Source organism: Falco punctatus (assembly GCF_963210335.1).
Source record: "Falco punctatus genome assembly, chromosome: 4".
Lineage (NCBI taxonomy): Eukaryota > Metazoa > Chordata > Aves > Falconiformes > Falconidae > Falco > Falco punctatus.
Genome location: NC_137583.1, coordinates 52,276,641 through 52,301,933, shown reverse-complemented (window position 1 = coordinate 52,301,933; position 25,293 = coordinate 52,276,641). Strand labels below are relative to the sequence as shown.

The 25,293-nt window shown below is 46.1% G+C and overlaps 1 protein-coding gene across 5 annotated transcripts in view; it reads left to right on the top strand.

Annotated features, from left to right (window-relative positions):
• PTH1R (parathyroid hormone 1 receptor) overlaps positions 1-25,293 on the top strand; it is a 122,891-nt gene that overhangs the window by 61,545 nt on the left and 36,053 nt on the right. For 3 of the 5 annotated variants that reach the window (XM_080383194.1, XM_080383195.1, XM_080383193.1), the window contains 3 exons: positions 10,705-10,815; positions 12,341-12,459; positions 23,491-23,585. In XM_080383194.1, coding sequence (XP_080239320.1) covers positions 10,776-10,815; positions 12,341-12,459; positions 23,491-23,585 — 254 coding nt within the window. In that variant the 5' untranslated portion in view covers positions 10,705-10,775. Of the gene's footprint in view, positions 1-1,101; positions 12,460-23,490; positions 23,586-25,293 lie in introns of those variants that run through there. The other 2 variants (XM_080383192.1, XM_080383191.1) reach the window with 2 other exon arrangements.

The following is a 25,293-nucleotide window of genomic DNA, read 5'->3' as shown; positions in this document are numbered from 1 at the left end:
TGGAGACCCATAATATTAAAACAAAAAAAAGCCACCAACCCAGAAACCTGTCCCCACAAGTATTTGGCTTCCTTTCTTCTTTTCTCTCTTTTTTTTTTTTTTTTTCTCCCCTTTTTTTCTTTAAATTTAGTCTTTAGATGAAAGCCTTTTGGAAAGAACAGGAAACCCTAAAATTTCTCTTCTACATACACAAATATTACATTTCAGCCATGGTGGGCAGCCTGATGCCCACCTGGAAGTTAAACCTGGAAGAGGATGAAGTGAAATTCCCAGCCGTAAGCCATCAGACCTGACTTTTTTTATATATATTTTTTTTTATCCATGAATTAAAGGCCTGTCTTTCCCTGGTTTGGAAAAGGAGATGGGACATTTTGTGGGGGAAGGGAGTTTTTTTTTTTATATACAAACCTGTTATTAACAAAGGCCATCAGCAATCCTTTCTCAGAGTCCTAGGTGTTGCAGCTTGCCTCAAAATGACTTGTTTTTTTAATAAATAAACCTATTTGCTAGGGAAGCAGGTTATTTTTAGCTGAGAAGCTGTGTATATTTACCTAAGCTGTGTGGGTTCTGCATCCAAGTTTACGACTCCATTGTCCCTGAAGGACCTATACCCAAGCCCAGGATCTGCTCCTGCTTTTCTCTCCAGAGGCTCAGGCATCATCTTCTGGTCATCCAGCCTGCCAGGGTCTCCTCAGCGGCTGAGAGTAGCCTCAAGTGCCTTAGATGTTAAGGGAGACAAAGGCATCCAAGGCACTCAGGACTTGCCCTAACCACATCAATAATTCATATCTTCTCCTGCCCTTTCTCTCTTCTCCTTAGTTCTGTGTTCAGTCCTTGTGACTCAGTGATGCAGGGACAGAACATTGGCTTAAATACTGTCTTGCAAACATGCAAACTGTCCCTTGTTAGCATGCTCCCAGTACAGTTTTGGTCTGGGTGCATAAGTGCACATCATCTGGGGACCAGTATGGACCAGGGGAACTTTCAAGATGGCACCACAGACAATGCTGTTCTGGGGCGTGCATGAGGGGGAGTTCAGATCATGGATAAGAGCCGTGCTGGACCTGAAGGTCCTGGAAATGGGCTATGGTCTGTTGCAATCAGTGAGTCTTGGTAAAGCCTGGGGTTTCTCATTGCATCTGTGGTTCTGGTATGCGTCTAGAGAGCACTGAAACCCTACAAAGAGACATCATCTCCTGCCCAAAGCCATCTACCACAGCTGCCTTTCAGGTCAGCAGATTGTGATGACCAGTGAGGGCTTGCAGCAGTTCACAGATGGCTACTCGCTAGTTGTGCCTGAATTAGAGCTAGCAAGAGATAGGAAATACCAACGGCTGGCCTCTACCTGCAAAAGTTATGGGCTAAAGGCTTCCAACCCTGTTGAGAAGTGTGTGCTGAGCAGCTGTATGGGTCTGGAAATGCACAGGAGGGATAGGTCTCAGGAGTTCTGGGAGGTGTAAATGGCCCATGTGTTAGATAAAGTAACACGGAGAAAGGGTGAAAAACAGTACATGGGATGTCTAAACTGAAATACTAATTATGAACCTTATTTCTATGCTCATTGTAGTGATTGATATGACCAACACTATACCCTCTCAGAGGGAGATCTGGAGAGGTTTGGAAGGACTAGATGTACTCAAATGAGGAAAGAAGGATGCCTGGGCTGAGCCAGGCCAGTAGTGGCAGGTCAGGTCTTATTGGATGGGTGACTGAAGGTGATATTTCTTCTTCCATGTTGTGAACTCAGTGAGTGGACAAGAAGCATGTGAAATGGGCTAGTGATGTCAGGGTAGGCAGCTCTCTGGAGCTGTGTCGTGCTAGCTATTATCTGGTAGCAGTCATAACCTTGGGACTTCCCCATTCTGCCTTGAGGTGAGTAAAGACACATTATGACTTGAAACAGACCCTGGCCCATGCATCTTTCCCTTCCAAAGTCCAGTTCCTCCAGGGCTGAGCACGCAAGCGGTGTTTTGCCCACTAAACACCACTGTGCAGACCAGCAAGGGTCTCTGAGTAGTAACAGGTAGAACCTACATCCATCCACCCCCTCTCCTCACCCTCCCCTCATGCTGGCCATCCCATGGTACCCATAAACACACACAGATGTTTAGAGATGCATGCACTGGCACAGGACACACTGCGCACGACTCCGTTGAGAGACACTGCAGCCCTGTGTCCCCCAGCTACACATGCAAACACACTTGGATGCGTGCAGAGCATCTTTCCCCAAAACAGACACATGCTCCCCCTGTATTGCACAATGCAGGTCAACAATATGCAGCCCTTCCTACAGGCATACCCACCTATAGATCTACACATATGCATATGCAAGCATTCATACACACATGCTGTAACAACTGAGCTTGAAACTCATCCACAACACCAAACACCCCTGTACAGAGGCACTGGCCCTCCAAGTTTCCCTTTCTCCCTCCCCTGTCCCAAAATGCTGGGTCATTTTTTCGGTTGCTCCTCCCTGCCTGTTTCCAATCCACCAAATGTCCTTCCCGTAATAGAGTGACCACAATTGCACACCGTATTCCAAATGTGGTTTCCCTGGTGCCTTGCACAGTGCCAGAGTAAGTTGGGCAGATTTATATTCCATACCCCTAGATAAACACCTCGAGACCATGTTTGCATTTACCCAGCTGCCAAGCACCCTTGCAGATGGTTTTAATGTGTTCTCCACATGCATGTACCACTTGCACAGAAATTGGGATTGAGGCTGGGGGGGAAGGAAAGGAGAGAGGAGACAAGGGAAAAGTAGCAGGCAGGAGAGAATAGCCCTCATTGCACCCTGTGGAGACAGTCTAAGCAGTGAGCAGGCATGGCCCAAATATGCCTTTCCCTTCCTCTCTCTTCCTCTGAAGCAACCTGGAGTGTGCTGGGATTTCTGACTAGGCTCAGGCGGGCAAGCAGAAACAAAGAAAGAACAAAATGAGAGATGCATGTGACACAGCCCTTTCCCAAAGTGCTCTGTGACTGGCCTTTCTGCCTGCAAAAGGCAAGTCCTGCAGCAATGGCATCAAAGAGTGTGTGCACTCCATCCTGAGCATCCCATATTGGCTTGTGATAATGACTACAATGGCCATGCCCTGAGATTTCAACCCTCAAGGGCTAAGGCGAGCTGCAAGGCACATCTGTTCTAAAACTACAGTGATCTGTGCTACTATAACTACTCTGTAGTACAGTACTACTGTAAAGGAGTATTCATGACAATCCAAGCAGCGGTGAGATGAATGGGTGCACTATAACAGTAACCTTTAGGCACCGACACACACACCCTGCCTGGAGGATTTTGCAGTCTAGCCTTAGAAGATGGGAAAAGATGATCTGTGATAAAACAGCATGCAGATGCAGAGAAGTAAATCAGATTTTCTGACTTCTAGCTGGCAGGTATATACCTGCCTTATTGTGATTGATATTAGAGGAACATGTCATTAACTTCTGGTTAGATGGTGAACTGACATGTTTCCACGTACTTCATCTTCTCAAAGTGCTTATTTCATGGTGGTGGTGGTGCGTCCTCTGCAGAGCTGGATGAGGAGGAACTCTCTGCTGGTGACCCAAGTCCCTGCCCCAGCACAGCCCTGGGAAGGCAGTGGGTGAAAGTAGTGTTCAGCATCATCTCTCCCAGCACATTTCCCTGAGGCTGAGGTCTGTACTGCACGGAGGGCTTTGTTGCCTGAACCCTTGGGGCTGCCTTCAGCTGAAGCTGGGGACTCACGTGAACTGGATTGATGGGCTGAGAAGTACAAAACAGCCTTGTCGGGAATGCACGGAGAAACTAGAGGAGGTGACCCTTACTGGTGCAGGGATGTAGCAGTGGAAAGAGAGGGTCTGAGCTGTGCTGTGGCTTGGCTTGGCTTGGCTTGGCTTGAGGAAGTGATGAGCTGGGCACCTCAAGACCAAGAGATGAGAGCACCAGTACATACAGGAGCTGTGTTGGCATCTCTGTACCTAGCAAGGAGGGAAGGAGTAATCTGGAATGTTTCAGAATTTCTCTTGTCCTTGAAAGTGATTGCCTCCAGCATAAGTAAGGTGGTTCCTGAGACCTGGAGTGGAGGTAGGGAGCCAGGCCAGCTGGAAATCTGAGGTGTCTTTGGGAAGCCCAAGCGACTCTGCTGATATGAGACAGCAGCATACAGGGTACTGAAGTAGGACGAAGATGCACCGACCTGTCCCAGCACAAGGATGGCCACAGAGCTTGGTGTTACATGCAGAGGAAGCTGTGAGTGACATGATGCCCTCCTCCTAGCCCCATAATGTCACAGCCTCTATTTACTCTAATAATACTATCTTCAAATCACTCAGGGACAATGGAATTACTGACCTCATCCCCAACATGATGCATCTAAAGAGTAGAAGCTCTCTCTTAATTTATACTATAAGCTTTCTTCACTGACAGTTTACCCCTGGGGGGTTTTTGCGTCATTTTCCATTTTTGTAGCTCATCTCCATTCATACTGCTTGCCAACAGGGGAAAAATCTTTCTTCTCCTTCTCTCTTCTTGGATTAAGCAGACCAAGCATTTCATTCTCCTCTGGGGCCACAAATGAAATCTTCCCACCCTCCCAGTCCTTCCCTATTGCTGGAAGATTTTTTCTTTCTGTTCCTTTTCAACAAAGGGACTTAGGAGCTTTTCCTTAAAGCGGTTGTCTTGTTTGACCAGCAGCAAGGACATCTCAGGACCTGTGAAGCCTCTTCTGGCAAACTACTATGGGATGAAGAAGCACAATAAGTCTTAGAAGACAAAGCTTCAGTTCCTGCCTCAGCAGGTGGCTTTTGCCAACCTCACTTCCCTGCCTGTGTTAGGTTTGTAGTCAGGGAGTGTGGTGGCCACTGGTCTGCACTTTCTCCACAGGTACTGTGGCCTGTCTCCCTGAAGTCCTATCAAACTAGGGAGACAGAAAGGGATTCACCAAGATGAGGCACCTGCAGAGTCTCTGGAGAAGAAAAAGGTCTTGCCTTACTTTCAGCTACTCATGTCCTGCAGGACTAATGTCTATAGGACTGCAGTGGTTGGCCATGTCCTGTAAACATGAGAAGCTCCAGTGCAATTCCCGCCTTCCCTGTCTCCATCTATGAGAGCTACCTACAGCTCTGAATCTGGAGCAGTTTCACCCCCATACGTACATGCCTGAGAGAGAAGTGGTGTCCTCCATTCAGCACTGCCTGAACGACCGATACACACCCAGAACAATTTGCATGTGGGATATGTATGAGATTTACTTGTTTTCTTAAGAGTTTATGAATTCCTTTTGACTTACATCTTCAGCAGATCCTGTTCCTTCCAAGGAAATAGATGGTTTGCGTTCCCCAATCACTTGGAAGATGCGGCTTCATGTCCCAAACCTACCCACCTGTACTAATCCAAACAGCATATTTGAACTCTCAAACTATTTTTCACCAAAAAAAGAAATTTTTCAAGAGCTTTTCAATCAGCATTTAGAACAAACTGGATCCTTTCTGATTATCTCTGCTTCTAAATATTGTTAACAGTGTCTCAGGAGAGACTGGCTTATTTTTAGCATGTCAAAAGCACACTACTTACGGGTGGTAGATTTTTTTTTTCTAATGACAGCTTCTAAAAAAGGTTGAAAAAATGGATTTTATTTTTTATTTTAAAATATAGCCATCAGAAAAATTGTCAGCTTGTGGATTTTTTATTGATTTCCTGAAACTCCTCACCATTTTTCAGATTTCTTCTTGTAATTCAGTGTGGATCTCTTTTTTGAGAAGTGACCAGGAGAAAAGGAAAACAACAGAGAGAAGCCAAGTTGTTAGTACTGTTAATGTTTTTATAAACCAAGAAAAAAACGTTTAGAGGAAATATTTGGGAAAACAAACAAGAAGAAAAGTCTTGTTTGGATTCCAGCACAATACCAATGGAATATATGGTATTTTCCCTCCCCATTTTATCATCAGCTCAGCTGTTCTGTTAAGTGACCTCTACAGTGAGTAAAATAGGAGAAAGTTGGAGGCAGAAGGTGCAGTATTTGGTCCTGGGTATCACATCAGTGGTCTCAAGCTGGTGAAATTAATGGCAGAGGTGCCACATGGCTGTGCAGACCAGAGGATACGGCGGGTGGAGTGAGCGAGAAAGGAAGGAATGTGGGGAATCAGAGTAGTTTTGGTTGGAAGGGACTTTTAAAGGTCGTATAGTGCAACCCCCCTGCAATGAAGGGGGACAACAACTCAATCAGGCTGCTCAGAGCCCCATCCAATCTGGCCTTGAACATTTCCAGGGATGGGGGATCTACCACCACCCTGGGCTACCTGTGCCTGTGTCTCACCACCTTCCCAGTAAAAAAATTTCTCCCTTATAACTAACCTGAATCTCCTCTCTTTTAGTTTAAAACCATTCGCCCCTGTTCTATCAGAAGGCCAGTGGTTTGCCTTCTTAGATGGAAGGAATGGAGGTACCAAAGATAGGAGTGAGAGAAGGATGGTGGGGCTCTTCTCTGGGACACAGAGGGGAGAAACAGCTTTTGGCTGCATTAAAAACCAGGAATGTGGATCCAACAGTCACAAAGTGTGGCTGGTCCTGACATCAGTCAATATTTCCATTTGAAAAATGTTTTCCAAGAGTTTCAGTCAATGTAGGAACTTCTCCATTTGTTCTGAAACCAGGAGGTCCAGAGGCACCTGGCTCAACATGCGGGTGTCCCCCCCCAGCCTTCCCCTACCGCAAACTAATAACTGCAGTCCTCTTCCCAAACCAGCTCGCCTCCGCTTGCCCCCACGGCTACCTGGACTGGCAAGGAACAGACATGATGTGCCTAACTGTAAGCTGTGCTCGTGCCAGCTGGCTGCCCAGCCAGCCAGGTGACAGCTGCCAATGGTCACCTGCCCTTCCCTCTGCTGATCATCAGCCACCACAAAACTGGCAGGGGGGAAAGGATGACTGAGATTTGGATGAAATGGGTTTTCCAAGCATTGAGAGGGGAGAGACAGGGGATGCTGTAGAGGTGGGGAGGAGGTTAAAGAGGTTTCTCTGTGTTGTAAGGGTCCATGGTAACTATGACGGATTCATTTGTGTCTTTTCTTGGGGACTCAGATGCTTTCTGAAGATCGAGTCCCAACAGATCCTTAACAGCTTTAATGAATCAATTCTACAGGTCAATGCACAGAGGCATGGAAAGATTTCAGATGCAATGAGAGGCAGCAAAGATGATCTTATTTTTTCTAATTTCTGGGGCAGCTGATGGCTCCAAAAATTGTCCACATGATAAAGCAGCAGTCCAGAGGTGTCCTGACACCAGTTTCCACTGTTTCCTGCATAGAGCCTTCAACCCTCTGCTTTTTGGGAGGATTGTGGGGATCAAAATACCCCAAAAGAACTAATGGCATAGCCTGTTATCCAGAAACCGTCGGTTCCCTTTTGAATGAGCCCATTGCAAATGTGTGTCTGTGTGTGTTTACAGCATGAGGAGGGTGTACCCACCAGATAAATTTCCACATTAATATTTTCTGGACAAATATTGCAGCATGATACTAAATGAAACTACTTACAAGTGAAGGATGACCTTTGCAAGTCATTCTGAAGCTCTTAGAAAAGTGGAAGGTTTTTCTCCCAGCATTGACATTTGGATGAATTTTTTCCTCCCCAATGTTGTTTCTTCACAGCTTACCCAAAGCTTACCCAAATTTATTTATTTTGTAAAAAGAATTGGTTTTATTTTAAGACCACTTTGAGGACTAAATGAAATCTTTATTTACTTTTTTGTCTGGAAAGAAACCTCAGAGACAATAACATTTTGTCCTAATCCAAATTTTGTGGGGGACTTTTTTTTCCCCTCCCATTTTCTTTTGATCCTTTGTTGTGGTTTCAGAGAACTGAAAAATAAATAAACTGTTTTTCACAGCGTAAGTAATCCTGCAACATAATGAGCCAAAGGGAAGGGCTTTCCCTGTGTTCATGAATAAGAAAAGTAGTATTATTCTTCCTCTAATGTGACTGGAAGCAGAGAAAAATGCAATAAACTTCCTTCTCCTCTTCGTCACATTGATGCTGAGGAACTCTAGTTCCTCTGCCCTCACTCCCGGTTAGTGCTTCAGGAGATAGGCAGGGATTAGTCTGGTCCTTTTCATCAGCACTGAATTAAAGATAAGAAATCAGCTGTTAGGGGATGACTTTTCCTGTTGTTTTTCATGTCCTTAAATACCAGCAAACTGAATTGATCACTGTGAGCTCCGACCCTGGAGGGCACCATCCCAGCCCTTAAGGCAATCCCAGGTCTTTAAAGCAATCCTGGGTTCTTATTTAATCTTGTGAAAGTACATTCATTCTAAAGGTTCAATTCTTGTTTGGTTGAAAGATTGCTAAGGAACTAGCTTTGATACTAATGAAACATGCTGAGATCTTGGCCGTGTTTACCATTTCTTTGCTAGTGGAGCTCTTTTGCAGATAAGAGCAGGCTGTTCTGTTTTATTTCGATTCACATGTAAGTCCTCTCTGTCAGACACTTTATATGCTGTTAATAAACACGGGCTGCCATCGGTATGGTGGGCAGACACTGCTCTGAAGGTGAAGTGGGACAGATTCACTCATTCTTCCTTTTCACTTCAAATACTCTACTGCAGCTGGATTTTAACCAATTAACACAGCCCAACTCAAAGGCGTAGGCAAGCATCAGGTTAGGTCTGGGCGCACAGTCCTTCCCCAGGGATGGGAAATGCAGCCCATGTTGAACATCCATGTCTGAATGAGAGCTTGCTCCCACGTAGGACTGGGAGCTTATGGATCAAAAGCTGCAGAAATGGGTGGCTGATAAACTGAGAGGATGTAAGTGTTGGGGAACAGGGTTTGACTTCGCTCTTTTTAACGTAGTGTTGATAATGAGGTCAGTTCCCAGAGCTTATAAGAAGCCTGGAGGATTCCTCAGCCCTTCTAAGTATGGATAAATTTTGACTTTGTCCTCCACAGACTTAACGAACAGATGATGAGGAAGGTGAGGCTGCCAGGAGGGTGGGCAGCCCATCTCCCAGGGCAGTCTGCCTCCATCACTGGTACCCCGGCTGCCTCAGAGCCCGGTGGCAAACCGTGCAGGCTGCAGAGCTGCTTGATGACCTTCTTAGCCTACATGCTCATGTAGGACGTGATGCTGGAGCCCTTGAATGATCGGCTGGTACCTTCATTCGCAAAGAGAGAACCAAAGCTTCTCATAATTACGGGTCAATAGAAGACCTGCTTAATTACTTCTCCAGTTCTGGAGAGTTGCAAAATTACAATTAAAGAACTTTAAATATATACTTATATACTTACTAGTTTTCTGAAGAAAGTTTAGGGGCAAAAGGCAGGCATAAAATGTGGGAAAGGACTTCTTTCTTGGTTTGCATCTCTGGTTTTCCTTAAGCTAAGCACAGAAGCCAGAGCTATCTGCTGATAAATAACAGAGGGAAGTGGGAGCTCTGTGTATGGGGGAGGCAGGATTTCTCCTTCAAGGCTATTTTAGCTTTCTTCAATGAACAGAAAGGGAGAACAGAGGTGATTTAAAGAAAAATTCTGTAACAACTACCCCACCACTCCCTTCTCAAAAAGTTTGGGAAGTAGCAGTGAGCCTAGCAAAGTGGTATAACAGAGATAAACTGTTCCCCGGATATTTGCATTCCCAAGGCGACGGAGCTCATGTGACTCCTCCACCTGCCCATTCTCTTTCTGCTCGTTTTCTGAAAACCTGTGACTGAGAGAAGGGCAGAAATCAAAAATAGTAAGTGCTGAGGAAAGCTAGGAAAACTCAACCATTATATACATGGTGCTTGGCAGCAGGTGACTGGTCAGTCAGTGTGCGTGCCCTGGCAATTAGCAGGGGCATGGCTCCAGATCAAATCACAGGGAAATGGGAAGCTGGGACCAGTGAAGTCATAGGCGAAAAGGATGTCAAATGGGAAAGGATGCAAATATTTAGGAAAGAGAAATGCCATCATTTTACTCCTTACAAAGCAAGATAATGAAATATTCTCTATTTACAGTTAGAAACATTGCCACAGATATATCTCTAAAGATTCTCACCAGTTCTCAGTGTTACTTAAAAGCGCACCGAAATTCCACCAAAAAAAAAAGCAGCAAAGCATCACAGTATAGCATAGGACTGGCTGATGTATAATGAGTTAAAATTGCAGCTGAATTTGAATTAATGGTTCGTAGGCATTAAATCACAGCAAATCTACTCTGTGGGCATGAGTATCTTGCAGTGAAGCCTGAACTGGTAACTCTGAGCCTCACAATGACGTAGCCACAGCACAAGCTCGCTCCTTGGTAGCCTAGGCTCAAATCTGTGCTGCCCTGTCAAGGTTATACCCAGCCAAGCTCCCTTGGGCATCTCCAGGTTGCCCGTCAGCCTCAGCCTACAGAGTCCTGAGGGCTCAGGTCCTCCTGTTCTCCACTCTGCTTTCCTGCCCCATTTTCATTTCTCCCAGCCCACAAGGGAGAGCAACTTTCCAGAAGCACTGACCCCTCTCAGGGAGCGCCCAGCTCTCATCCTGCATCTGACACGTTCTTCTGAAACAAAACTTGGGAGAAGTGGCACCTTCAGGAACTAAACACTTAGAAGAAAATTGTGATGGTGCCTGAAAGCTTTCTCAAATGTTGTGTGACAGTGTTGTTGGCTTTTTCATGGAGAGCCCTCTCTGAACAGTGAGGCATCGGTGTCTCCTCTGCAGGTCCAGTGACTTCTCTTCGTCTTTGTGTCTCTTCCACAGATGGCTTTTGTCTTCCTGAGTGGGATGGCATTGTCTGCTGGCCTGAGGGTGTGCCAGGCAAAGTGGTGGCTATGCCATGTCCTGAGTACATCTATGACTTCAATCACAAAGGTAGGTGTTGTCCTCCGTGTCAGCAGAGCCTGGTAAGATGCAGCAAGAGGAGTTCTGTGAGTCAGAAATTAGAAATCCTCTTTAACATCCCTTTTTTGTCACACAGTGACTCCCTTCCAAGCAGCAGTAAAGCCAGGGAAAAGGAAGCAAACAGCCTTTTTGTTCTTCTATGCTGAAAGAAAAGCTCTGTTTTAACTGAAAAAATGACAGATTTCCCACCTGCCCCACTCAGACTGTAATGGGGCAAAATACGGACTGATTACCTGCTTACAGCTGGGCAGTCCTGCAGCATTACCAACCTGTAATTGTTTGAAGCCACAAACTGCGTAGCAATAGAAACCCACAAGATATTCTTCCAATTTATATTCCTCACTTCACGAGTTTGTTAATTCTAGCCCCGATCTCTGCCCAGACCCCTACAGTGGGTATCTGAGAACAGCGCTGGTAACCAGCACTTGTGAATTCCTCCCTATCTCCCTTTCCCTCAGGCAGCACATTTCTTGGCTTGCTTGTGGTGCCGCGAAGTCTGTGCATGTTTTTAGAAGCAATTGAAGTACACTCGCTCCTCAGTGCATTTTCAAAGCTAAAGCATTCTCTTCTCTCAGGCAAAGCTGTACACCCAAAGACTGAAAAAATAGAGAATTAAGACTGTGTGTTCTCAGCAGAACACTGATGCTGTTTGCAGAACACAAGTAATGATATTCCAGTGCACCCTGGTTGCACATAGCCTATCTGGACTTCTCTGTAAGGGACTGTGAGTTGAGCCAGCTTAACCCCCAGCTGATGCCCTCTTGCAGAGACCCCTGCACATGCACGTCACATTAGAGTCCAGGAGGAACAGGCAATCCATCCCTTTTTACTCCATAACCCAACAGGGCACAGATTGCCCACCTCACTGATGTCCACTGGTTAAGTCAGCTAGGGTGGGAGTCAGATGAAGACCCTTAGATTCAGAGGTCTCTCAATGTTCTCTCTCTGTAGTCCCAGGACAGGTAGATCTGTTGACTGGTCTCATCCCTGTCATCTGTAATGGGACTTCTTACACACAGCTCATGCAATGGTGCCTCCCACAGGCATCTGAACATGGATGTTTTCATCTGCTGGTTGAATCTCAAAATGAAACCTTGCCCTCTCTTGCTCCATCACCATGAAGAAGGTAGCCATAGAAAAATCTACCTTGAGATGCACTGAAGAGCATAAAAGTAGTATAATATAGATCACTATTTATTTTCACAGAGAGACCTGTAACTGTGAGGATGGTTCTGTCTGGAATTTTTCAAAGCTTGTCTCCTTGGCTTGTAGACCCAACATCTTAACCTAAACTAAGGGCAACTTGTTATAAGCTCTCTGGTGTTTCTCAATTAGAAAACTGATAAAGTTGTTAAGCAGATGGAAACTGTTCTTGCAGCTGAGCTTCAGAGCAGGCAGGAGGCAGCAGGGTTGATTGGATCCACCCTTGGAAGAAGTTTCTCCTGTTCTGCCAGGTCTAGTCCCATTTACTCTGTCTCTCGTTTCTCTCCCACAGGCCATGCTTATCGTCGGTGTGACCTGAACGGGAGCTGGGAGCTGGTCCCAGGCAACAACCGCACCTGGGCAAACTACAGCGAATGTGCCAAGTTCCTCACCAACGAAACGAGGGAAAGGGTAGGCAGTTGCATTTGTGCATGGAGCATGAAGTGCTGGCCTCATCCAGGGCTAACCTAAGGAGCACTGTCTCATGTAAAACCCTTGATGAGCTCTAGTTTGCCGCCTCCTCTTGGAAACTATGTCCAAGCTTGCCAAAGCCACATTTTTGTTTTGATGGGGAATTACTTGAATTTGAAATTGTCCTCAAAGCCAGAAATGGTTCCTCCAGCTGCCATGATCCCATTTGTAAAGAGATCTTGGGGGAAAACTGAAACGGGCTGAGCGACACAAAGAATTGGTGGGAGGTTGTTCCATGCCACTGAGACTCTCTTTTCCCCACCAGGCAATAGTTTTGCTACCACACTGTGACCAATAACTCCAATGTTTATGCACTTCTCAGTGCTAGGGGTTGTACATACACAGAGCTAAAAGATGTGTGAATCAAACCAGTAGCAACGCTACTTCTGTAGCTGATTAACAGAGAACCTCTTGCTTGAGAGGTATAAATTAAGCATCAGAGATTTTATGTGGTCTGTTCCTTGGAGATGGGGCGGGGGGCGGGCAATGTCCTTCGCTGAAGCAAATTAACATGTAAGAACAGACCTTGAACTAGTTCTGGTGTAGTTACAATTTTGAAACAGGGACAGCAGTCCAAAGTTAGAAGAGGGATTCACAGCACGTTGGTATGCTCCTGGGAAAAAGAAAAGAAAGGAAGAAAAGAAAGTTTTATCAATACATCAGATCTATGGCCTTTTTTTTTATACGAATTCAGGTGACTGTCAAAATAGTAGCTGGCAGGAATTCCCTACTTCTCTGTCTGGGTCTGAGCCCAGCTGGAGCTCTGTAGCGTTTCTGGTGTCTCCCAAGCCAAGTGCATCAGAGAAGCAATTCCATCCTAACGTGACAGCAATGCTGTCAGCAGAGTCACCTGAGAGGATGTGACCTTCTTGTTTCGCAGAGAAAGACATTTCCACCCACGCGCGGTTGCTGCTCTGTTTCTGTAATTTGCAAAGAATTTAGCAGAAACCTCTGGTTTCTCAGTGGCACTTGGAAGATGTCCTCCTTGGATAGGGGGTATAGCGTTAGGGACTGATCATTTGCAGCAAAGGTTTTTTTCAGACAGTTCGAGATAAAGATCTAACCACAAGCTTCACGGTGGGGAGCAGGCTTGAGGATGATACACAGTCCCTTTGGGAGAATGTTCTTAATTTTAAATCCAGCCACAGCACAATTTTTTTTGTTTTGGTTTGGGTTTGGTTTTTTTTTTCTCTCAACGGTGAAGCAACATATGAATGAAGTTGTTTAGTGAGAAAAGATGTTATTTGAGCATCTGAATGCATTATATCATACAGTCAAGGAACAGACAAAATAGTATACACGATGTACAGCTCCAGCTACTTCGTAGCAAAGCATGTTGTCTTGGTGCTGGACGATGCTTACTTTTAGAAAAAGTTTGGTGGGACTCATCTTTTCCCAGTCCATACAGTGGAAAGAGCTATTTTAGCCCCAGAGGTTCATGGGAAGTTTCTGGAGTAGGTGTTGGAGTCATGGAGCGTCATTTATTCACAATGATATACTCATCTTGAGTAAACCAGAGCAGTGATTTACTCTCAAGTAAATCTTGAGAGCTTTAGTGAGTTGCACAACTTCTTGACCTCTCTGAAGTCATTGTCCCCCCTGTCCCACCTGTCTCCACCCTGTGCTGAGGTGGGGAGTCACCTGCTGCAGCCTGCTTCAGCTGAGCAAGTCTCCTGTATTTCCCCTAAGGAAAGGAGGTCCTTTCCTTCAAACCTCCCGTGCTGGCAGCTAGGACTTGGTCATAGTCAATCAGTAGGGAAAGGGTACAAAGAAGAGAAGAAAGGGTACAAAGAAGAGAACAGATGTCCATCTGTTACCAGCACAAGGAAGAAATAGAGATGTTCCACCCCCAGGCTGGTGAAAGGGGCTGAAAGCAAAGCCTGTTCTCCTGCGTTTCGTGTATCTTGTCTTTGTCTGTGTCCCCTAAGCATGGAGGTGATCACGGCACAGACAGGGGACTTGGGCTGTGCTTCCTAACAAAGGGACATTAACTGAGGTGTCACAATGCAGAAGACTTCATTTTTATTCCAAGCCTCTGCTCTTGCTTGGAAAATTACTGTTCCTCATAACCTCTCCCTTTGTGATCTGTTTCAATAAACCCTCTCAATATTATCATCCTCGTTCTGTACACAAGGCTCAGCCACCTTTTGCCATGAGCTTTCTTTTCTAGCTACACAGAGGCAAATCTAATGATATTTAATAGTAAAACAAATTAGACCATCATCATCATTAGATTAAATGGACAACACAGTATAGCCTAAGTGATGCCCACCCAGTGCAAAGAACATTAGAAAAAATGGAAGTTTCCCCCAGCTTTGGAATTGTACTGTGATTAACAAATGCTTTTCCACAGCATCTATTTCATTTATTCATTTATTTATCACCATTATTATTATTATTATTATTAACCTTGTATTTGCAAGAGGTTGCTTTCCTCAGTCGTGTCCTGGGCTCAGCTCACAGGGATGCTCATGCTGCCATGTAGTTGCCCCGTTTTACCGTAGAGGTAGCTGCATTCTAGTGACAAGTGAAGCAATGCATATACATTCAGTGCAGGTCTCCTGGGCCTTCTGGTACGAAAAGCACTCTGGAAATGAAAGAGGAAAGGAATGACCTTTTTTTTTTCTCAGTTCAGTGATGACTTTCAGGGAGTGAGGAAGCCCTCTTGTCTTTCACACCCAAGCATGGCTCTGAAGTATTGGTATTAATAAGCCTTCCTTTGGTTTTTTTCTTGAAGTAAATATGTCAAGAGATGTCAGAATCAGGGAATTTGGCAAGATAGACAGTCGTCTTTAGAGAGAGATTGTTTTCTATTATTGTTCCCCCCCCCGGGGAACAGCATCTTTGCGTCACCAGTAACAGCTGCATTTAACCAACATTTTGAAAGGAGGTCGTGGGCTGACTCCAAGTAGGACAGCATCTGAGCAGATCGAACCAGAGGAACTTTTAAGAAACTATGCATTAGGAAAAAAATGTCTGTCTGTGGCTATATCTATCTATCTATATATAGATAGCTGCATTGCTATCTCTAGAAATAGGCCTATAGCTATATATACAGAGACACACACCTAAATAAATACCCATGTCCATGCGTGCATACACATATATGTCCATGTATGTTTGTTTAGGTGTATAGTTTTCTGATTTTAGCCACCATGGGATAATTATGATTGACCAAAGCAGCAAACAGAGGGCCCCAGAGAAAGTTTGTGACTTTCGCTACCTTTTCCTGAACCATATAAATAGGATTATTTCACACAGAGCAGCACGGAAACCGCTTTCTGAAATTAGCAAAGTATGCTAAAGCCATCAGAGCCGGGAGAATTAACAGCTCGTAACTGCCCAGTGAGCGATTGCTCTTGGGCTGTTTTCTAAGGGGAAATTAGCACTGCTGAAAGACGCTGGAGATTGACAGCCCTGAAGATTGATGCCCTCTCCTTAGCCAGGGGAGCAGGTAGGCTGCAGCTGGCTATTGGAGCGTGTTTCCCCAAATACCTTGCAGATAGCGTTAATCTTGCCATGAACAACCGTGTCTCAGACATGGTCAGTAGAAAACAACTGTTTAGCAAGGGGCAGGAGGAAGTTTTGTGGAAAGATGTCTTAGCAGCATGTCATGGGAAGAGAAGACAGTTTTCTTCGTGCCTTCAGGCAGTGCTGAAAGCCACTGCTGCACCACAGTCTGTATATATTCTCTCATATTCTGCTTTTAAGAAAACCCTTCACCAATGCAGCAGAGATGGTGGAAAATCCTGTTGTCCCACTCCTTCCCCAGGAGGCATGCATGGGCATCCATCATCCCAGTTGCACCCTGGATCTTCAGAAGGCATCCCTGCCTCTGAACAGAGAAGCTGCGAGATCTGTGGCTTCCCACCCCAGCACCCTGACCAGGCAGCTCCGCGCGGTCTATTTTCCATCCGGTGTTTAAAAAGAGGCATTAGGACAAGGAAAGGAGGGGGAATGGGTTGGCTGGTGTTCATTCTGAGGAAGGCGGTGTGGTTAAACACCAGCTGTTTATTTGTCTGCCGCGTGTTTCTCATCACTGAACCCCAAGCTGCTGAGCATCGGGAGCGGGCATGCAGCACTGCTGCATCACCACTACGTGATAGATGCAGTTTTATATATATTTATATATATATATTTACTTATTTATTTTGTATTTGTTTTGTTCTTACACACTTCCCTAAGCCTCTCTTCTTGGGCATGTTGGAGACAGGGAGCAGAACTCAAAGGACTCTTGGTCTGGCCCAGGTTGGCCATTCTCCTTACAGCTTTCTTAGGTGCCCTTAAAAACAGCGGTGAGGGAGATCTGTATTCTTGGAGCTCCTCAATCTTTAAATAAAATACAGCACACATGGCAAGTCCTGATGTGCCTCTGGCATTAGTAGGCAGCTTTTTAGGCAATCTTTCCAAAAACTATAATAGTGCTTTGACTATGGACCCCTTCCCATCCGCACAGCCAGCCAACAGCAGCACCTTCAGCATGGGCATATTTCTGGTCACCTCTTCAGACACTGGCAGGAGTAATGGCATGTTTTGCTCAATAAGCAGAAATTTCCTTCATTCCCATCTCCCCAAAAACAACCCTAATGCCAAACACATCTTTTTCTTAAATCAGGTCAAACCCATCCTGTTTTCAAGGATGAGCTTCAGGGTAAATGTGATCAACATCGACTGAAATCATGGGGAAGGGGAATATAAGCCAGCAACTTGGGAGGTTAGCTCAGCTTGGAAACCACCAGCCTAGTGAGATGGACCGTCCTAAGATCAACCTCAGCCTGCCAATCCTGCCTTCATCCGCTACTGCTTATTTATATCGTGGTGGTTTTACTGCTTCTAGGGAAATCAGAGAGGCCTCGAGGATCCATCACATACCAAACACAATGGGAAAGGCACAGCATGTTGCAGGGCTGCTTTATCTAAACTCCCTTGTTCAAACCAAAGATCTTCTGTGCTTGGCCTTTGTTCTGGGAGCTCTCTGGGGTCCTTTTAAAAGGGAAAAACTTTGTTTAATTTCTAACTGACGGCACAAAACACGTTTACACAGTGTATACAATGTTATACAGATGAAATGCCATCAAAGCATCATGCATTTGCACCATGGAAGATGGGCAGATGTTTTAAAGTGCTTGTAGGAATAAAAAAAATTGCATCATTTAGATGTGTTCTTCATTCTTGCAGGCAACCCTGACACACAGTCCGTCATGCCTATAGGTTAGTCTATAGGTTAGTGGGTTCCTGCACATGCTATAGCACCTTTTAGTGTGGTGCTGCTGATAGTGGTTTATGCCTAAAGTCTGTTGGGAAAGTCTGATGGTTTATAACAGCAGCGTAGTAGCACTTCACCTGAAAGCACAAGGGTTCTCACAACACAGCGCATAGTCCCCTTGTACTCCATATTTAACCCTTGCTGGCCCATAGTGGGTGCTTAAGGACAGTTTAGGAAGGCTGGCAAGGCAAGGGTGATCTCATCCTTACTTGTAGCCTGCCAAGAGCCCACAGCTGTGGGGCAGTCTCAGCATGTGGTTGTAGCATAGGATTTGGAGAACTTCCTTCTATTAATGTGAGCAGCAGATTCAAGGAACATTTTTTCTGTGGCCTTTTGGATGTCCTGTGGCTATGAACACTGCAGGTAAACTGGGCATGGCATGGAAAAGTGCTACCTTTCATGAAAACAGCTATGGACACCCAAAAAGTTCAGCTGGTTTCTGAGACATGGGTGTATTCCCACCCTTTTTGTTTTCCTTTTTTTTTGTTAGACTGTTCTATAGAGCTGAACAACTCTCCAGCTTTGCTGACTGCAGTTAAGGTGTCCAATTTATTTGCCTACACTCAGGCACCCGGCACCACTGGAGATGCATTAACTACCTACAATATTAGCACAAGGCTGGCAGGTATCTATGAGACCCACGGTCTCCTGGGACAGCACCTGGGGTCCACACGGGTACTTTCAGGCATCTCACACAGCACTTAATGCGTCTGTGTAGCCAACTGAGTCTGAAGATCTCTCTTTTTGGCTATCATGTGAACACAGACACTCAACACACACGAAGACACATCTCAATTGGGGTGTCTTGGTCTGAGAGCCGACCCCAGTTGCCATCCAGATGGTGAGGATCTGAAGTGCCTGGAACCTCTATAGATGAGGGGAACAGAATTCTGCAGCAAAAAGTCATTTTCAACATTCAGTGTTTTCCCCTGGGCTTAGGAAATCAGTGAGTGCTTTGTGCCTTTTGAAAAATATCCCTTCTCCCTGCCATTAAGTTTTTGGTTTTTTTTTTTAGTCACATCTTTTATTGTAAAAAAAAGACCAAAAAGCAGTGACTACAGCTAGTGACAGAGGCTTTCTGGCATTGTGTATCATTCACAGAAGTTTGCTGCTTCCCCTGCTAATTTCAAACATGTCATTAGCAACATCTGAATCAGCAGCTTTGAGAAACCTTGCTGATACTTGATCTGGAAAGCCCTTACGTACACTTCCATCCTCATATACTGCTAATCCCACCCTTCAGCATAGCTTGCCAGCCCCTCCAAAGGCTGCTGGATCCATTTCAGCTTCACAACCTAAATGTTGCAGAGTCTTAGTATTGTCTCGCAGAAGGGGAAAGAAAAAGGATGAAAGGAGAAAGCTGGATGCAGGGCACAGTGCAATGATACTGAGAATGGCATTTGCCACCAGTCATCATGCCTCAGTCACCCACATCCACCCTGTGGCAGTGGAAGGAAACAGGACACATGAATGCCAAAGCCCTGAAGGTTTCATCCAGGTGCTGAAACACGGGTTATGTTTATGCCCAGAGTTAAATGAGATGTCCTTGGGTATATGAGACAAGTGCATGGGAATTACAGATCCAACATGGGACCTACAGGGAACTCATGCCCTTCTGTAAGAGCAGCTTGGAACCAGACAGGACATTTGGGTGTCTAAAATAGCATGATACACATGGAAGGACAACTGAGCTGGGTCCTAAAAGTTGCAAGACCTCTTATGTGAGACAAGAATGGGACTTGCTATATAAATGTAAACACCTCTGTTTGAGCTAGTCACCCTGGACCCTTGTGTCACTCTTGTGACACCCAGTCAATGCAGCTGATGGCTGGTTCATCACCACCCCGTGATTAAAACAGATGAGTTGCACCCCTTTCTTACTGCTGCTGGGACCTCAGGTGGCCAGCTCTGATGAAGCTACCCACACCACAGACATCTAAATCAGAGGACCATGTCCAGTATGGCAGACTCCATGTACCCATATTAGAATTTGAAGGAGCAGAAATACTCTTTGTACAGTGTCCTACAGCCTGCTGCAATGCAGGAGTAAAAGCACAGCCATGGTTTCGCCTTGGATGGGGCCTCAGACCCCCCGCCTGGTGCTCTGCTGCAGCCCTGTGCTGTCCTGCAGAGGAAAGCAGCTTTCCTCTGGATTCAGATCAATGCAAATTATCTCCCCACTGGTGGAAGTGGACAAATTAGGAGTCGGGTTAAGCCCTGAGCACAGTATGAAAATGTAGCAGCCAAGTGCTCTGAGGGTCACACACCTGGAAGACGTCCAAACCACAGGGAGCAGGGAATGCAGGGACCCTCATGGGAGGGGGGCACATCCAGCCCATAGATGCCCATGGTGGCTAGGTTTTGTTTATTTTGTTTTTTCCATCCACTCTCTGAGTTCATGCAGAAGCTATCTCTAGCGCTGGTTTGGTTTCCTGTTCTCCCAAAGCCACCAGGCTGCCGTGAATTTTCTACCCTGAGGTCAGGCTGGTGGAAAGCTGAGATGCAGAGGGGAGCAGAGAGGAAGTCTCCCAGCAAACCAAGAGGGAGGGGGAAAGGGAGATCTTGTTACAGGTGCAGCATGCAATACATCTGAAATAGTACTTACGCTGTTTGTGGTTCGATCTGTTGTCAGCCTGAGTTATGGCTGGAGCGAGGTGGGAGGGCAGGATCAGGTGCGCTAGCTGGCTGGGGACAGATCGTTTCACCTGGCTGCACACACTGGATGGCTGTGGTTTGGTGGAGCTTTGCCGTGGGTGACCAGAAAGGATGAGGGAAAGGAAGTGCCCTGAGGCCGTGCAGTGCCTGAGAGCACCACCGAGCATGACCTAGAGAGGATGCCTGGTGCATCACTTGATGGGAGGTCATTTCACCAACCCCAAAACCAGCTCAGCCATATCAGGTGGCCTCATCCTGGCCAGCACTGTCCAAGAGCAACTACAACTGCCTCAGCCACGTGCAGGGAACATCTCCAGAGCATTCTTTTGCAGGCCGTTGGCAAGGGCTAAGGGAACACGTTAGTACTCCTTAGGGAGATGGCAGATGCAAGAGGCACAAGAAATCTGTAAGAGGTGGGAAGAAGGGGGGGATCAGATCCATCCCAAACCTTCCCCATCAATTTCTCATCCCAGCAGGGCATGGGATGGAGTGGGCAGAGGGCAACTTTCAAGGACACCAGTTTTGAAACTGATGATCCCTCATCTTGGTACTATATTGTGACTTACTGTATTTTGTTGCTAATGCCAGCCCCTGGATCCACAGACATTGCTGTTTTGTCCTTCTGGTTTTCCTTTAGCTTTTTTTCAGTGCACATGTCATCAACAGTTGAAGCAGTAAAGGCATCAAATTAAATGACACTGGTTAAAGTAACACACTTTTTATACCAGTGTGCCATGGTGTGGCAAGGCCAGATCTCTGCAGGTTGTGTTGCCTCCTCCAGCAGCTCAGGGGATGACCAGCGATGGTTAGTCTGTCTTCAGGGTGGATTTATAAGGATTGTTATGTAGAGTTCCTGCTGCAGCAGGGTTATCTAGTGAGTAGTGCACTGTCTTGAGACTATGGAGGTCCAGGTTGTGCCCATGGCTTGGCCATGTGTGACCTTTGTGGTCTCCTGTGAATTATATAAACTCCGACCCGTCTCAGCTCCAAAAAGAAGGTTGTCAGACGATGGAGATGGTTGTTTCAGCTGGCAGATGACTCAGTGGTTTGTTACCTGGAGGACCTTTCCTGATTCAGCATTGTGGTTTCCACCAAGCTGGGACCTCCCTTGTGCTAGGAGATGAGTGAGAGCTGGAATTGCCTTTAAAGCTTTTTTTTTTTTTTTTTTTTTTTCCCCTCCTGGGTAAATCCAGGTCTCACCATTCCTGAGGACAAACCCTCCTGGGAACTAGCAAGCATGAGCTGCCCTCCCAAGGGCTGCCCTGTGCAGCCTTTTGGAGAACCTCAACGTTTTTGCTCCTGAGGCTTTCCCCAAGGATCTAAGCACCCCATCCAAAAAATCACCTTTCCTGAAGGCTGTCCATTGTGGCCCTGGTAAGATTTGTGGCACCTATGTCTGCAAGGCAGCACACCGGCGTGCACGCATGCATGCATGTGTATGTCTTGGCAGTTCTGACTCAACATCCTTTCAAAAAGAGGCCCTGTGGTTAATCAGAGGAATTAACCACAGCCTCCAAAAACGTCCTGCCAGCCAATCGTCAGGCTCTTCCCAAGGCCATCGCTGCTACAACGGTGGCGTTGTCTGACGGGAACGTGGATCTTTCCGGTTAAATTTCTGAATGGGGCTCAGGGACGCTTTTGTTCAGCTGGGCATAGTAACGCCTCGCAACTGCCCAGTTACCAAGAACCCTTAACGTGGAGTAGGATTTTTGCAGTAGGATTTTTTTAATTATTTTTTTTATTATTATTATTTTCACCATGGAGGCAAATGTTTTCCAGTTCAAAGAGAATTCCAGCTCCGTAATGGGAAAAGTGCTCCAGGCTTTGAAAGGAAGGAGATTTCTTCTCCCCACAAAAAAAAAAAAGTCTCAAATCTGCTCACATTTGCTTTTTAGTGCCTGCTGTCTCCACAGATATATAGGGAGATATATATAAATACGCACATACACACACGCTAGATTAATATTGGCAAGCACACCACTCTGCCAATGGAAACCGCAAAGAAACATTCACATATCTGGGGATTCTGATGTAATAGGGCTGAGGTTTTGCATTCCAGGACAGCGTTTCTAGCCTCAAATCAAAATCAGAGCTGTCATTCAGAGCCCAGCGTTACTAATGTTATTGCAACCCAGCGGGTGGGGTGAGGGAAAGGCGGGAGACGGGAGAGAAGGGAGCGAGGAGAAAGATGCTGAATTGGTTGATTTCTTCAGGGTTTATTTCTGATTTCAGACGATGAAAGGCAGTACCATCTAGGATGGTGGCAGGCATTTTAACCCTTTCCAGGCAGGCATTCAGTAATCCCAGAGCTAAACTGCATGCCCCCAGCACTGGATGAAGAAAAACATCTCAATATTTAATGGTGGGAAAAAAAAAAAAAAAGGTGTTTCTAAGCCCAGCTCTAAAATATAGATGGTTAAGAGAACTAAAACCTACTACAGAATTAATTGCTATGAGCTCTCCTGTGACAGGACCTTTCCCAATGGGACTTTGGCAAGCTAAAGTATCTGGAGTGGATAACCAGTCATAGGCTACTTTTGATTTTAAAAAAGAAAGATAAATGCAGGTGATTTTTTCTCATATCCCGCAGCCAAAGTATATCCTCCCCATGTTTTCTGTGGTGGGTTGACATTCCACCAGCCTTGACATCAGTCATTCAGCAATGGTATGGCATAGCCTTATAGCTAAATTTTACAGTTCCAAGCAAAAATCCCAGGTCAGTAGGCATTTTGTTCAAGCAAAAGCTGCCAAGTGATCTCTGGATTTGGCTGAGAGTTTGTAAAGCGCTTTGGGTTCCTTTGGGATAAAAATGCTGCAAAACTCACCCCCCTCCAGTCATTAGGAAAGATGAATACCACCTTCCAAGCTGCTCTTGTGTAAGAGAGATGAGAACAAGTGTGATTGCCAAAGCCCCCCCACCCCCACCCCCAGCAGGGTGCACCCCCAGAAGGTATGATAGCCTGAATCTCTGTGCTGCTACCACGGTTGTGTTACGATGCAGTAGGATGCGTTCTAATGTGACGCTATTTTTTCCATCATTTGTACTGCAGGAGGTCTTTGATCGCCTCTATTTGATTTATACTGTTGGATACTCCATCTCTCTGGGATCCCTCACAGTTGCTGTCCTTATCCTGGGATACTTCAGGTAGGCGGCTCTGTTTCTACCTAAGTGAGTTGACACTAGACTGGAAAAGCCTCGGGCTTTCCTGAAGGATAAAACTGGGGTGGCATGTGCTTCTTCAGCAAGCCACAAGAGGTTGCATCTGTGCTTTGGGCTGTGTTAGTGCCACTTAGGTCAAACTTTTTGGGGTGGGGGGTGGGGGGTGGGATGTTTGAACTTCTTCCGCTTGCTTGCAGTGGAGTTTTCCAGACCCTAATTGCAGCAAACGGGAAGAAAAGCATCTCCAGGAAGAGGTTTGTCTCCCTTGGAAGACTATCTAGGGTTTTCCTGTCCCTATCTATTACCCCTTCAGATGACTGGCTTAGATTTAGATGGCTGATATTCAGACAGCTAAGGTTTCTTAAAGGAAATTCCACTCTAAACCCAAATATTCATGAAGGATAGAACAGTTCAAGGGGACTCCAGCCATGTAAAAATGCCCAGCTGACCCCTCCAACCTGCCCAAGCTGCTGCTGTACCTAGGGATCCAAACCTGACTGCTCGCCCTCCTAACTCTGATTGCCTACCCTCCCTTTCCACCACACCTGCCAACGATGTAGACCCCTAAATAGCACTTTGAACCTGCGCCATCCACTCCTCAGACCTGGCTGTTGCATCTTCTTGCTGTCACAGAGACCGTGGGATGGGAGGGATGAAAGCTGTCGGTCACAGCTCGGAGTTTGTCCTTTGGGAACCATACCTGGTGAGCTGCAGGCAGAGCAGGGTGCTGAGCCCCGAGCCCCAGGCCTGCTTCCCTTCAGTGCCTGGCAGGACCAGCTATCTCCTTCTAGCAAACGGCAGGGCCCAGACAACAGCTGTGAAGGGAAATTCTCCATGCAGCAAACAGCCACGTGGTGTCTGCAGAGGGACTCAGCAGCTCCCACTGTGCAGGCTCGAGCTAAGCCCCCGACACATGCCACTGGGAATAAAATGTGTGGCCTTTGGCTCTAAAAGTGCTCAGACCTCTCTGCAGTGAGCAAAAGGTCAGGTGCATTTGCTTGGACAGCAGAGCATCCCAGCGCCCAAATCCATGACACACACAAGCCAAAGGGGACTGCAGACCCCTCCGGGAGGCACTTCACATGATATAGTCCCAGAACACATCCCTGCCACCACCCCGCTGTCCCCTCAACCCTTTCCCTCCTGTTTCATTTCCCACTGGACACTGGCAAGGTTGATAAAATATGTAATATCCATGTATGCAAGAGCAGTCCTGGTTTTAAGAGACTCTCTCTTCATCCATGCGGTCAGAGCACTTCAGTAACAGCCCAGACTACGTGGGCAGCTGTGCTACAGCATCTTTGTCCCAGAGGTCAAAGCAGCAGCAGGGACCAAGCCAGATTTTATTCCCGATAACGCATAATCCAGAGATTCACTGACTACATTTCAAATGCAGGCACCAAAGCCCATCTTCATTTACACTTTAGCAGTTCCACTCGGCCTAATTTGTGTCATAATACAACAGGAAACAACTGGTATTACTGTCACAATATCCTCCAAAGGAGAAAAAACCACAGCTTTTGTTTTTATTCCCATTATTGGAGCTGGGGATTTAAGAGAGTATAAATCCATCCATAAATCCATGCTCTTGGCTAGCCAGCCAGCAGAACTATAGAGGGCAGAAGGGGACCCGAAAAAGTCACTTAGTTTCTTCTTCTCCCCAAAGGCATGATCACTGTTTCTAATACACACC